The 14,266-nt window shown below is 42.7% G+C and overlaps 1 protein-coding gene across 2 annotated transcripts in view; it reads left to right on the top strand.

Annotated features, from left to right (window-relative positions):
• Window positions 1-13,104, top strand: part of ILKAP (ILK associated serine/threonine phosphatase) — a 34,097-nt gene extending 20,993 nt beyond the window's left edge. For both annotated transcript variants that reach the window (XM_077488500.1, XM_077488499.1), the window contains exons 7-10: window positions 4,114-4,235; window positions 5,016-5,135; window positions 12,157-12,238; window positions 12,321-13,104. In XM_077488500.1, the coding sequence (XP_077344626.1) occupies window positions 4,114-4,235; window positions 5,016-5,135; window positions 12,157-12,238; window positions 12,321-12,461 (465 nt within the window). In that variant the 3' untranslated portion in view covers window positions 12,462-13,104. The remainder of the gene's footprint in view (window positions 1-4,113; window positions 4,236-5,015; window positions 5,136-12,156; window positions 12,239-12,320) is intronic.
• Window positions 13,105-14,266: the final 1,162 nt, after the last annotated feature.

Below are 14,266 nucleotides of genomic sequence, written 5' to 3'. Positions count from 1 at the left end.
GGCCTGCAGATATAGTTTATCTAGATTTAGCCAAGGCATTACAGTACCCAACAAATAATTAAAAAATGAAGGTCTTTTGGAATTGATGACAGGGTATGTACTTGGATAGAAAACTGGTTGCAGGAACGTGTCCAGAGGGTAGAATAAAATAGAGGGGGTGGGCTTCTAAATGGCAGATAAGGTTCAGTGTTGGAAAATATAAAGTAATGCACTTGCATGCAAGTTGTACACTGGGGGGGGGGGGCTCTAGGGGGATCGAGGATGGAAAAGGGTCTGGCAGGACCTAGTAGATGACAGACTCAGAAATAGCAATGCCAAGCTGCGGCAAGCAAATTCAGCTAACTACCGGCATATGTCAAAAAGGTATTTACCCAAGAGTTAATACTATAATTCTGTCATTTTACAAAACTCTGGTTCAGCCACATCTTGAATATGCTGTCCAGTTCTGGTCACCAATACTCGGGAAGGATGCCTTTGAACCAGAGAGAGCCCAGAGCAAAGCAACAAAACTACTAAGGGGCTGGAGCACCTCAATTATGAGTAACAACTACAAACATTAAGCTTATTCTCCTTGGAGAAGAGATGCTTAAGAGGGGATATGAGAGAAATGTACAAAAACCTTGAATGATGACTAGCATTGGGAAAAAAAATGTTTAATCTTAGGTCTCTAAAAAAGACACACGGCCACACAATGAAACTGGACGAGAATCCATTCAATCTTAAGTGATTTGGATGTGGAACTCCCTTCTTTAGTCCTTCAGCGGAGAGTGTAGGTCAAGTAAAAACAAATCTTAAAGCTTTTAGATGTGTTTTTATAGCGAGCACGATGTAAAGGAATATGGAAAACAGGTGCGTGCATGCGCACACTCAGCTTAAACTGGATGGGACGGGTGTCTTTATTCAACCTTACAACATACAATATGTAACTATATAAAAGTTACCATATTTTCCAGCGTATAAGAGGACCTTTTGCACTTAAAATAACAGGCAAAAAGCAGGAGTCCTCTTATACACCGTGTATAAAATGCAGCCAGCTGTATGTCAGCCCGCCGGATGTGCGGTAATACCGTATGTAGCTTCGGCTATATACAGTATACACCGCTGAGCCAATCCCAGCGAGCAATGTATTTTTATTAATGAATACAGAACAGATTCTGTTACTGTCTGTTCTGTTACTCAGATTGGAGTAACAACCTCTGCCAATCCGAACAGGCTACATACAGTAGCCTGCTCGTATTGGCTTTGAGCGTTAGAGAGGAGCGGGCTGATGTTGCAGCCTCTGCCAATCCGAGCAAGCTCTGTATTCATTAATAGAATAGATTGCTCGCGGTGATTGGCTCAGCGCAGTATGACTCCAGCAAGAAGGAAATATGAAGCCTCGGAAGGAGGGGGTCGTCTTATACAGTGAGTATAGGCAAAAACTGTAGGAAATACGGTAAAATTAGGGCTGTCGGCTTATACGTCTGGTGGCCTTTTACACCGAAATATACAGTAGATACAGCGGGGGAAATAATTATTTGATCCCCTGCAGATTTTGTAAGTTTGCCCACTTGCAAAGAAATTAAGGGTCTATAATTTTTTATTATAGGTGTATTTTAAATGATAGAGGCAGAATATCGACCACAAATGCAGAAGAAAACGCATGATACAAATGGTATAAATTGAGTTGCAGTTCAGTGAGTAAAATAAGTATTTTATCCCCAGGCAAAACATGACTTAGTACTTGGTGGATAAACCCATGTCGGCAAACACAGAGGTAAGATGTTTCTTGTAGTTGGTTACCAGGTTTGCACTCCTTTCAGGAGGGATTTGGGGTCCACTCTTCTTTAAAGATATTTTCAAAATCCTTAAGGTTCCTTGGCTTTTGCTTGGCAACTCTTAAGTTTCAGCTCCCTCCTTCAGTTTTCTATAGGATTAAGGTCTGGAGACTGGCCAGGCTACTCATGACCTTAATGTGCTTCTTCTTGAGCCACTTCTTTGTTGCCTTGGCGGTATGTTTTGGGTCATTGTCATGCTGGAAGACTCATCTTTAGTGTTTTGGACAGCAAGATGAAGGTTCCCATCAAAGATTTTACAATACATTGCCCCATTGGCACTTAAATGCAGCAAAGTCTGCCTGTACCTTTAGCAGAGAAACAACCCTAAAGCATTTTGTTTCTACCTCCGTGCTCGACTGTAGGGATGATGTTCTTAGGGTCATAGCCAGAAATCTTTCTTCTTCCAAACACATAGAGTGAAGTTAATGCCAAAGAGCTCAATTTTGATCTCATCTGACCACAGCACCTTTTCCCAATCGTTCTCTGAATCATTTATATGTTCATTGGCAAACTTCAGATGGGCCTGTACTTGTGCCTTCCTGAGGGGGGGCCTTGCAGGTGCTGCAGGATTTCAAGCCATGGCGGCATATTGTGCTACCAGTGGTTTGTTTGGTGACTGTGGCCCCACTGTCTTGAGACCATTCACAAGCTCCTATCGTGTAGTTCTGGGCTCATCCCTCACTTTTCTCATGATCATCCTTACCCCATGAGGCAAAATCTTGCATGGAGCTCCAGGGGCAATTGTTGGTAATTTTTGTATTTCTTCCATTTGCAAATAATTTATCCAACAGTTGTCTCCTTCTCACCAAGCTTCTTACTGATGGTCTTGTAGCCCATTCCAGCCTTGTGCAGGTCTGAAATCCTTTCTCTGATGTCCTTTGAGAAGCTCTTTGGTCTTGCCATGATGGTGAGGTTTGAATGGAAGAAAGAGATTCCAAGGACAGGTGTCTTTTATACACATAACGAGTTGTAGTTAGGAGCACCTTCCTAAATTGACAGGATTAATCTGTGTAGCACACACAGTAGCCAGTCTGTGGTAGCCAGAATTTTTATTGGTTGGTAGGGGGTCAAATACTTATTTTACTCCTATGATTACATAAAGATAGACCCTTCATTTCTTTGTAAGTGGGCAAACTTACAAAATCTGCAGCGGATCAAATAATTATTTTCGCCACTGTATTTGTTTGTAATTCAACATACCAAACAGCTAGGTAAACCCATCTGTGTGTTTATGTAATGGTCTACTTGCAAAAAAAAAAAAGGTGATGTTCCGAAAGGAATGATTTATCGAAAAGAGAAATAATAAGTATGAGGGGTGGGTACATTCTTTTTTCGACAAACTGAGTGTGGATTTGGGAGAAGGCTACTTAGGGAAGCTAGGAGTGAAGTTCACATTTGGGTGTACATATCAAATGATGTTTAGCATACTGGAAATATGCCTTTTAGTCCGTTGCTTATTTTTGTTGTCTTAATATAACTTCTCTGTAGGGACTAAGATGCTTAAGAAGTGAAGGAAGTCCCTTATTTCTTGCTTTTCAGCTTCTCTGCTCCTCCCCTACTAGAAGCCTGATTTGTGGACATTACTAATGTTGGGCTGAGGCAGAGCCCAATTGTCACCACCCCCCTGTTCAATAAGTACACCTGTCAAGTTCACCTGTTCCACCACCTCCGTGTTTCCACACAAACTTGGCTAAATTCGCCACCCAGAACACAGATGGCCAGGTTGCCCAGCATCCTTGGAAGTTGTGCTATGGGCTGCCTGCACCACAGAAATGCAATGCGCTGTGTGTCCTGTCCACCTCTGTCCTAGCAGCCAATGATGTCAATGCATGGCTGCTTTTCTCCTAGCAACCAAAGATGCTATGCAGCCTGCCTCTTGGCATCCAATGAAGTTGGCTCACCAGGTGGCTAATCCAACTGAGCCCATCACTGCTTGAAGTTAGAGGGACTGGAACAAGTGAGCTGACACACCACCTTCTTTTATCCAGTGGTGTGTCACTTGTTCCATTGAGGCACCTGGTGCCCAAGACAAGTGATGTCAGTCACTGCTAGTTAAATATCCGTCTCCTTGCTAGATTGAACAGCAGCGAAGGGGATAAGCTTGCTGATGAATACATGCACGTTGTCGCCTGGGGGACAGGAGTAACAAATAAAATATTTGGTGAGGCTTATTTAAGAAATGACCCAACCGATGAAAGACCCACACTATAGTTGCTTAGTCTTGTTGTGCCTATAGGTAGTCTGATGTCCTGATGTTCTATTTTCTTTTGTAATCTTTATCTCTTGTTTTATAAAGGCGATAATGTGTAGGATGAATGAGGAAACTCAGAAGCCCACTGTATTAAGCTTGAGTAGAGAACATAATCCCACTCAGTATGAAGAACGGATGAGGATACAAAAAGCAGGGGGAAATGTGAGGTGAGCTGCGCTATTGCTATAACGAACAGTTTACATCTCTGCATGATCTCACTCAATTCAGCCATACAAAATGAACACAGGATAACCTCCCTTGTTATTACAAAAGTGTAAAGCCTCCCTTTAAGTGATTAAACTGGCAGATCGTATCTGATACCTCTTAAGTGTTACTTAATCATGTTTGTCTTGAATCATCCCATTACATCCCTCTTCTGGGTGGAGGAGCCCCTGCCTTTGGGGTGTGTACAGTGTTCTGCCGAATAAGCAATTTCTGTGAAATGCCAGTCAGTTATCAGTCTAAGCCACACTACACTTACTGCCTTGCCCGAGGGTCAAATTTGCAGAAAATATTTCACCAACATATGGAGAGCAAGATGCCTCCCTGCTGCAATCCCTTTCACAGAAGACTTCACACTATCTTACTCTGCCTTATGGAACCTTACAATGCATGAACTCAACTTTTTTTTTTTTTTTTTTTTTTTTTTTTTTTTTTTTTTAACTGCATGCCTACAAATACAAAAAACTATTTCCATCAGAATCTCACTTAGCTTTAAAAGACAAATTGACAGCATTGCTGCTAAATCACTACTGCACTCATTTAAAGTGGAACTTCACCTAAATTGGGAAGTTCTGTTCATCCTCCTCCTTCTCTTCCCTCTTTTTCTGTTTCTTGCAGCCTATCTCTGACACGTACTTCCGTTTTTTTTTTTCCGCTCTCAAATCATAGTTTTTAGTATGATTTTGAAATTATATTTATTTTGTTCTTTTAATCACGTTCCACAGAGATGGCAGAGTTTTGGGTGTATTGGAGGTTTCTAGATCACTCGGAGATGGACAGTTCAAACGATGTGGCGTAATCAACAGCCCAGATGTGAGAAGGTGTCCTCTTACTGACAATGACAGGTAAATGAAGAGATCCCAATGTAAGGTATAAGTTCACATCTACTACCTTTTACCAACCGTCTGCAGGATTTATTTATTCTTTAATTTTCATTTTACATCACGGAGAGTACAGCAGGAGAGCGGGGTCTCATTGCTTGAGCTCTCATAGTAATTGGTAGGGAAGCACATTGTATAGGGAGTCGGGTGAGAAGATCTTTAACTGCTTCCCGACCAGTCGCCGCAGTTGTACTGCAGCAGAATGGCACGGGCAGGCAAATCGCCGTTATGTTACGGCGGCCGCGCCGATCGGATTAGTTCGAGAACCGATCAATCCCCGGGCCAATGAAATCTGGCCTGGACCTGGTGATCGCTCCTAGCGAATGAGATCCTTCCCCTGCATGTGTAAATGTAAACACAGCAGGGGAAGTGATGTCATCTCTCCTCGTGTCGGTCTTTTCCGTTCCAGACAGTGGAGAGAGAGCATCTCGCAGTAAGTGCACCAACACTACACTGACACCAGTTCACATAGGTACACTTGCCACCCCAATCAACACCCCTTCACCCCCTGTCACTGTCACCCAGTGCAGTGTTCAGATTTTTTATATTTTTTCGATCACTGTAGTGACACTAATAAGTGTAAGGGTAATTAGTGATAGGCCCAGATAGGTCTAGGGGACCCCCCTAATAAAGGCTTAACCCGGTGATCACTGTATAAGATTCATGGGGGACGCTGGTTAGCTGGATTTTTATAGCATCAGGGCAACTGCCGTATATTACCCAATAAAGGTTTAACCCCCTGATCACCTGGCAGGTGACATCAGTTAGGTTTTAGAGTCAGTCAGGGTCTGCGTCACCCCAGGCAGGGTCAGATTGGTGCCAGTAGCGCTAACACCCACGCACGCAAAATGCACCTCCCTTAGTAGTATAGTGTCTGAACAGATCAATATCTGATCAGAACTATATTAGCATCCCCAGCAGTTTGCATTTTTGGGAACCCTAGTGTTAGCTGGATCAGCCCAGATACCTGCCAGCACCTGCATTTAGCCCTTCCGACCAGCCCACCCAAATGCATTATCAATCGATCACTGTCACTTACAAAAACACAACACGCATAACTGCAGCATTCGCAGAGCCTGATCCCTGTGAACTCCTAACCTTTTTTTTTGGTAGTGTTTGCATCAGTCTCTGACAGTCGGGTGCTTTTTTTTTTTTTTTTTTTCTTGTGAGTCTCACTACTGTAACAGTAAATTTAGAGACCAAAATATCAACATTGAGCTGCAAGAACTGCTGGGCTCTCGTATGGAGCAGAGAGCCAGTACTAGTGCCGCGCATTTTTCTGGTGAACTGGCAAGCACCAGCGGCCTTGTACATCCTGGTCGTACTACAAGCACTGCAGTATCACGTGGTGACGTGGCGAGTTCCATAAGTGCAGTTGAAGCTGGCGAAGTGGCTAGCACGAGTAGTGTCCCGCTGCCACCAAGAAGAAGACAAAGACAGGCCCGTCAAGCCTATAGTGCCCTTCCTGCTGTATTCGCCAATCCTAATTGGGAGCCCACCACTTCTGCAGCATCCATACCTCACCCATTCACTGGCCAACCCGGAATTCAGGTGGAAACAGTTGATTTTACGCGTCTTTATTTTTATTCGCTCTTTTTCACCGAAGATCTCTATAGATCTATTGCGGACCAAAGCAATTTATATGCTTCATCGCCACTAATCCCCAGCTGACCCTTGCCAGAGAATGGAAGCCAATTACGGTTTAGGAATTTAAAGCAAAGGTCCACCCTAAAATAAAAAATTACATTAATATTCTCAAAAAAATATATAAATAAAATTTGAAAAAAAAAATCTTTTTTTTTTTTACTTGCCAGAAACCCCTGTTGCTAGGCAGTCTTCCAAATCTGCCTCTTCCTACTCTGCGGCGATGTGCCTTCGCTTCCTCCTCTTCAGTAAGCTGCCTCGTTGTCTTCTGTGACGTGTGTCCCAGAAATCAACAGGGCCATTCAGAAAGAGCCGCGTGACTCGCACATGCGCAGTAGGAAACGGGCAGTGAAGCAGCAAGGCTCCACTGCCTGTTTTCCTTCGTTAAGATGACGGCGCTGGCACCCAATCCGATGGACAGATCAGCCTTGGGGGGCCGACATCGTGGGCTCCCTGGACAGGTAAGTGTCCTTATTAAAAGTCAGCAGCTACAGTGTTTGTAGCTGCTGTCTTTAAAAAAAAAAACCGTGGCTGTAACACCGCTTTTAGACCTTCCTGGGCCTATCACTCCTCATGGTCATAACTAAAAAGAGTGAGTTGCGGTCATATTGGTCCACTGACTCAATGCACTATATGCCGTGTTCTCTGCCTCCATGACGATAATGAACTCGGATTGACCATGAATTTGATCAACTCTACAAAATTTGGCGCATTATAAACCACTTCAGCCAACGCTTTGCAGCCTTGTTTACTCCCCCATCAAGTTGTCTGCGTTGATGAGTCCCTGATTAAGTTTTCTGTCCGCTTGTCATTAAAATAGTATCTACCCAGCAAGCGTGCCAGATATGGGGTCAAGATGTATAAGCTCTGTGACAAGGCCACAGGCTATACGTATAGTTTTATGGTTTACGAGGGAAGAGATAGTTACGTAGAGCCGGAGAACTGCCCAGACTACATAGGGAGCGCTGGTAAGATTGTGTGTGGGACTTGGTGTCATCCTTATTCAGAAAGGGGTACCGCTTGTATGTGCACCATTATTACACAAGCGTGCTAATTTTTATTCACTTGTTTGATCAAAAAATTGGCTCATGTGGCACCGTGCGATCTAATCGCCGAGGCTTACCCCAGCGGCGTGTAGATACCCGTCTTTGGCTGGGGGAGAGAGCCTGCTTGAGATGTAATAATTTGCTCGCTGTGAAGTGGAGGAATAATAAGAATGTTTTTGTTTTGTCCTCCCTTCCTCCCAAATGCCTACGGCGACTGGTGTTGTGGAGAAACCCCTCTGTGTCCACGAATATAACCTTAATATGTGAAGGGTGGACCTCAATGACCAGTTGTTGGCACCATACCTAATTGCCCGTAAGGCCAGACGATGGTACAAAAAAGTGTATGTATACTTATTTCAATTGGCTTTACTGAATGCTTATGTGCTCTACAAAGCTTCAGGACGACCTGGATCCTTCCTTAAATTACAGCCCTTCTGTTTCCAGATGGTGCTGTGGCCCAACTTCCCAATCCAAATGCAGTAAGCCGGCTGTATGAGAGGCATTTTCTGCATGTCCTCTTTGGAAACCCCCAAAGAAGATGACGTGTCTGTAGAAAGCGCGGATATAGGCGTGAAGCCTGCTTTTATTGTCCCTCCTGTCCTGACCGACCTGGTCTTTGCATTGGTGTTTCGAACGCTACTACACACTAGTTGAGTATTAGCATAGGGTACAGCACTACACAGTCCTAGGCACACGTACACAGGGTCTCGAAAGATGTGATGCCATCACATTTTGAGAGACCCTAATCTGCAACATTCAGTTTACAGTTTTTTTTTTCTTTTATAATTTTTATAAAAGTCAAAATAAACACATAAAAAAAGGGCAAAAATAGTTGTGGTTTTATTTTTCATTCTCTCGCTCTCTATCGCTCTCTCTCTCGCTCTCTCTCGTTCTCTCTCTCTCTCTCTCGTTCTTTCTCTTTCTCTCTCTCTCTCGTTCTCGCTCTCTCTCGTTCTCGCTCTCTCTCGTTCTCGCTCTCTCTCGTTCTATCGCTCTCTCTCGCTCTCTCGTTCTATCGCTCTCGCTCTCTCTCTCACGCTCTCTCTCTCTCGCGCTCTCTCTCTCGTTCTCTCGCGCTCTCTCTCTCGTTCTCTCGCGCGCTCTCTCTCGTTCTCTCGCGCTCTCTCTCTCGTTCATGGAATATTTTCGGGAAAATTGCAATTTTTTTTTTTTTTTACACAAAGTTGTCACTAAAGGATATATTCTTTGTGTAATTTTTATTTTGCATAAATCTGAGATGACGTGCAGTGTTGCATGTACTGCATCTGTATTCTCGATATTTGTACTGTAGCATTTCCTTCAATAAAGCACTCCTGACTGGATATATTGTTCAAACATGGCATGTTTATATGTGGAATTGGCCCCCAAAATCCATTCTGCTGCTTGTCCTGCGTATGGGGATACCACATGTGTGAGACTTTTTGTGAGCCTAGCCGCATACAGGACCCCAAAAAACAATTGCCGCCTTAAGTTTCAGGCTTTCTAAAGGCGAAAAATTGGGATTTTACTCCTCGCTACCTATCACAGTTACAGAGGCCCTGAAACATCTTGCTGCCTCTCTGCAAATAACTTGGGGTGTCTACTTTCCAAAATGGGGTCATATGGGGGGGGGGGGGGGGTTATGCTATCTGGGCATTTCATGGCCTCCGAAACTGTGAAATTTATGCCGTTAGCCTGAAGGCAGTGATTGGTTTTCGGGGGCCTGTACGCTGTTAGACTGCTAAAAAGTCTCACACATGTGGTATCCCCATACTCGGAAGAAGCGGCAGAATGTATTTTGGGGTGTAATTATACATATAACCATGCCATGTTTGAACAATATATCCTTTAGTGACAACTTTGGGTGTTGAGTGAAATCAAAAATTTACGCCCTTAGAAATCCTGAAGGAGGTAATTGGATTTCGGGGTCCTGTACACGGTAGGCTCCCACAAAGTCTCACATGAGGTATCCCCATACTTGGGAGAACTAGCAGAATGTATTTTGGGGTGTGATTCCACATATAACCATGGCACGTGTGAGCAATATATCATTTAGTGACAACTTTGTGTAATGTGTTTTCATTCACTTGTGACAAAAATAATTAATATTAAATGGGCTCAACATGCCTCTCAGCAATTTCCTTGGGATGTCTACTTTCCAAAATGGGTTATGGGGGGGGGGGGGGGTGTTGTACTGCCCTGCCATTTTAGTACCTCAAGAAATGAGATAGGCAGTCATAAACTAAAAGCTGCATGAATTCTGAATGAAATGTAGACGCTATAACGTTTGTGAAAACCAATAAATATACGCTTATTGACATTTTTTTTTTTTTTTTACCAAAGACATGTGGCTGAATACATTTTGGCCTAAATGTGTGACTAAAATTGAGTTTGTTGGATATTTTTTTTTTTTTTACAAAAAGTAGAAAATATTGATTTTCAAAATTTTTGGTCTTTTTCCGTTTTTTTATCACAAAAAATGAAAATCGCAGAGGCAATCAAATACCATCAAAAGAAAGCTCTATTTGTGGGAAACAAAAGGACGCTAATTTTGTTTGGGTACAACATTGCATACAACGTGACTGCACAATTGCCATTTAAAGCAGTGCAGTGCCAAATTGTAAAAAGTGCTCTGGTCATTGAGCAGTCAAATCCTCCGGGTGGTTAAATATGAGGAGCCGTTTGGTAGTATAATAAACTTGACCTTTTCTAATCTTGCAAAACTGAAAGAATTTTATTTCAGTTTCATATTAGTCAGGTCAAAAAAATAAAAAATAAAATTGGATGGGTTTTTATGAACAAATGTAGATCAAACTCTGGTCTTTGTGCTAAAAAAAAGGCTTTATTAGGCCTCTTCTAACTTAACGGGGGGGGGGGGCAGCAAAAGCATAATCAGACACAGAATTCCATAGCCCATTTTACAGCTTAGACAATAATAAAGTTTCCAGATCTCCGTGCAAATAGAGAAGATTACTTTGTGTATGCACTACTGTGGGGGACCCAAGGCCACATGTATGTTAATTATAAAGAGCAAAGCTATACTCAATAAGCCTGCCCCACACTGAGACTGAGGTTTGAATCGGCAGCATTAATATAGGCATAGCTGATTTCTGGATAGACTTTGTGCCGGTCTAAGGGCACTTTATAAAATGTGAGTGAAACCACTTTCTATGGATTTTTTTTTTTTTATTATTGAATACATTTTGGATGTTGCGCAATGATGGCTATTTATCTGCTGACATTAATGCATGTGCAAATATATCTGTACATCTCTGGTACCACATGAAAGATCTAAACAGGGGTCTAAACACACACATATTGAGCAGGCTCTAACTATATTGCCACCTGGTGTGAACTTTAGAGGGTGTCGGATGTAGTCACGATTAACCTGGGTGAAACACCATATAAGCGATTACATGCAAGAAATCACTATTGGCACTGAGTGACTTTTTCAATGGACATTTTATTTTGATAATAATGTAAATGTTGTTTTTGGAGCACATCTCACAGTGGTGGTGAACTTTATTTGGTTGAATATTTGTGTTTTATATGTTGATTTGAACACAAATAATTTATGTATTAGTTAGCGCGGCTATTTATAGATTTATTTGGTATACTCATGAACCCCTTGGCACTTCCCTTTTAAGGGGTTTCAGATTCTGGGAGGCAGGGCAGGGTTTAAAATGATCTGACTGCCATAATTGGCTGTCACGGCAGTCACATGATCAGACAGAGCTCTGTTAGCTGTAAGTAACTTGCAGGGCGAGTGCTTTCTGCACACCTGTTTTTGTAATATTGCACGCACATATGTGGCCACTCAGCACCAAGACCCACCTACCTAGAAGTCGCATATTTGCATGCTGTTGGTATAATGTGTTTGACATATTTTAGTTGAGTTTATAAACTATTGAAAACCCTTGAAGAATGCTTGATAAATGGCCATGGAAGCTTTGTTTTTCAAGTAGGAGGTGCTTAAAGGGGAAGTGATGTAGAGAAATCGATCTAATTTTAGACATGGTTGGGGTGTTGTGTGAGAACAGGCATTTTTGTGAGTTCTCTGCAAGATGGATTGAATAATTTAAACTCTTTGACACTTGGCTTGGTCCAGCTCAAGTTTGCTGACACTAGTGCTGAATGCCTCTGCTCCTACCTTGCACTCTCATTGCTGGCTGGTTGATGCTTTTGCCTGCATGCAGTAGTAAATGGTGTTGCTACACATCTGCTCTGTACAAACAGGAAGTGGCTGCAGCTACTATGTCCAGTTCTCTATTATCTACGCTGTAGAAGTTGACATAATATTAATGTTTGCTTTGCAGGTTTGTTTTGCTGGCCTGTGATGGTCTTTTTAAAGCTTTCTCAGCTGAAGAAGCTGTAAACTTCATCTTAAGCCAAGTGCAGGTAAATATTCAGAGCCAGTGAAATATGATTTCCAGCCCTAGCTGGCACCTTGCTGACTTTCCTTCTGTTTCGTTCTTCACAGGATGAAAGTGCCCAGGCAGAGGAGGATCCTGGAGACATGGATACCCGCTATGAATCTGCTTGCCATCGCCTTGCTAATGAAGCAGTGCGGCGAGGTGCTGCCGACAATGTAACCATACTCATTGTACAGATTCAACATTGATACCCATAGTATGGGTAGCTAAGTGTTACAGAGAAATTAATTATTGATGCCACACATCTACATCTTCCAGTGTACTATATCTATACCAGTCTGTTGTACAGCTAAGATGTCATGAAGTACAGTGCTTTAACCCTTTCAGAGGATTGCCAAACAAGTACTGGAGAACTTTTTGTTGTTACATTCAGTTTTTACGTTCAGATCAGGACGTGCTTGGTTTGAAAGCCTGTGATATGTTTTTATGCAGGTAGAGGATATGGAGGGAAATGTTTGTGGTTTGGATGTGATTGATGATTTTATGTCATTATTTAAGTAAAAAAAAGTTAATTTTTTTTATTTTATTTTTGTAAGTTCTTTGCAGTATTTTGCATTGCTCCAATAGATTACCTTTCCCTGGAGGACATTCATGAAGCTTGTACATGCTGAAACTGGGCAGGTTTGGCTGCTCAGCATTCCTTGGGATCTTGCCAGCCTGACAATGGCATCACCCTCTTCTAGGCACAGCTGGCAGAAGTCTGGTAAAGGAGAAAGTAGTTTATGGAATTCCCTTCCCCATTACCCATATATGAATAATGTGTGGAGTAGAAATGTAATTTCATTGTGAATTTGTTTTCTACAATGACAATAAATCTTATTTGTTATCTTATTCCCCTAACATGTAGTGTTTCAGGAAGGGAGAGGTGTGCCTTGCTAAATAAGGGGAATTTACTATTGTGCAAGGTAAATTTTTTATATTTTTAGTCAAGCAGGAGTTTAATGTGGTTGTAACAGCAGTTCTCCCGGATCTATCCTTCAAGAGGAAGTAAACCCCTTCAAACCACTTTGACCTACAGGTAAGCCTAGATTAAGGCTTACCTGTAGGTCCAAGCAATATCTCCTAAACCTATATGGTTTAGGAGATATTTGCCCGAAAATGGGCACCGCTGTCTACGGCGCATGCGCCGTAGACAGCGGCGCGCAGGCGCCCTAAATGCGGCAAGTCCAAGAATGGATTTGCCTAATTTGTCGACTCCCGTGCGCATGCGCAGGAGTGACGTCATCGCGGCTTCGCCGAATGGCAGCGTCGGAGCTGCGAGACGCGACTCCCGTGCGCATGCGCGGGAGTGACGTCATCGCGGTTTCGCCGCTGTCATTGGTCGGAGCTGCGAGATGCCACCAGCAAGATGGACGCGGCGGACTACAGGGATCAGCGGCGACTTCGCTGGCTCCTGTGTCAGGTAAGTGACACATAATGGGCTACTATGCGATGCATAGTAGTCCATTATGCTTTACCTTTGCAGGGAAAAAAAGAGGAAGTAAACCCATCAGGGTTTACTTCCTCTTTCATCATTGGCTCCCACTGCTGTCAATAACAGATGGTAAGAAGGGAGCAGGAGGCAGAGCCGAGCTATGAATGTGTGTCTTAAAGATACACAGAGCAATCTCGGAAGTGAGCACGCACAAGTGCCCCTCATATCAAGTGGTTTGCTATGGGGGCAAGTGGGAGGAGTCGGGAGTGTTGCCGGGAGACCCGAGAGGAGGAGGAGGATTGGGGCTGCTCTCTGCAAAACCACTGCACAGAGCAGGTAAGAATATAACAACATATTTTTTATTTTATTCTTAAAACGAGCCTTTAATATCTCTCTAACTGTTCTGAACATATGCAATATTGATCTTTGCCTCACAACACGGAAACTAGAGTGCGGTTGTATATGTTATAAATCATTTTTCTTAAAAAAAAAAAAAAAAACATATGCAACATGCAAAGTGTCCACTTTATCCTAGATCAGCACCATATATTTATTAAAAAAGGTAATTTTGCTCTTAGT

The sequence above is a fragment of the Lithobates pipiens genome, unplaced genomic scaffold (genome assembly GCF_037356315.1).
Source record: "Lithobates pipiens isolate NorthernLeopardFrog02 unplaced genomic scaffold, aLitPip1_a1.2 Scaffold_18, whole genome shotgun sequence".
NCBI classification, from domain to species: Eukaryota; Metazoa; Chordata; class Amphibia; order Anura; family Ranidae; genus Lithobates; species Lithobates pipiens.
The sequence above is the reverse complement of the archived record's forward strand: the minus strand, read 5'-3'. Positions and strand labels throughout refer to the sequence as shown.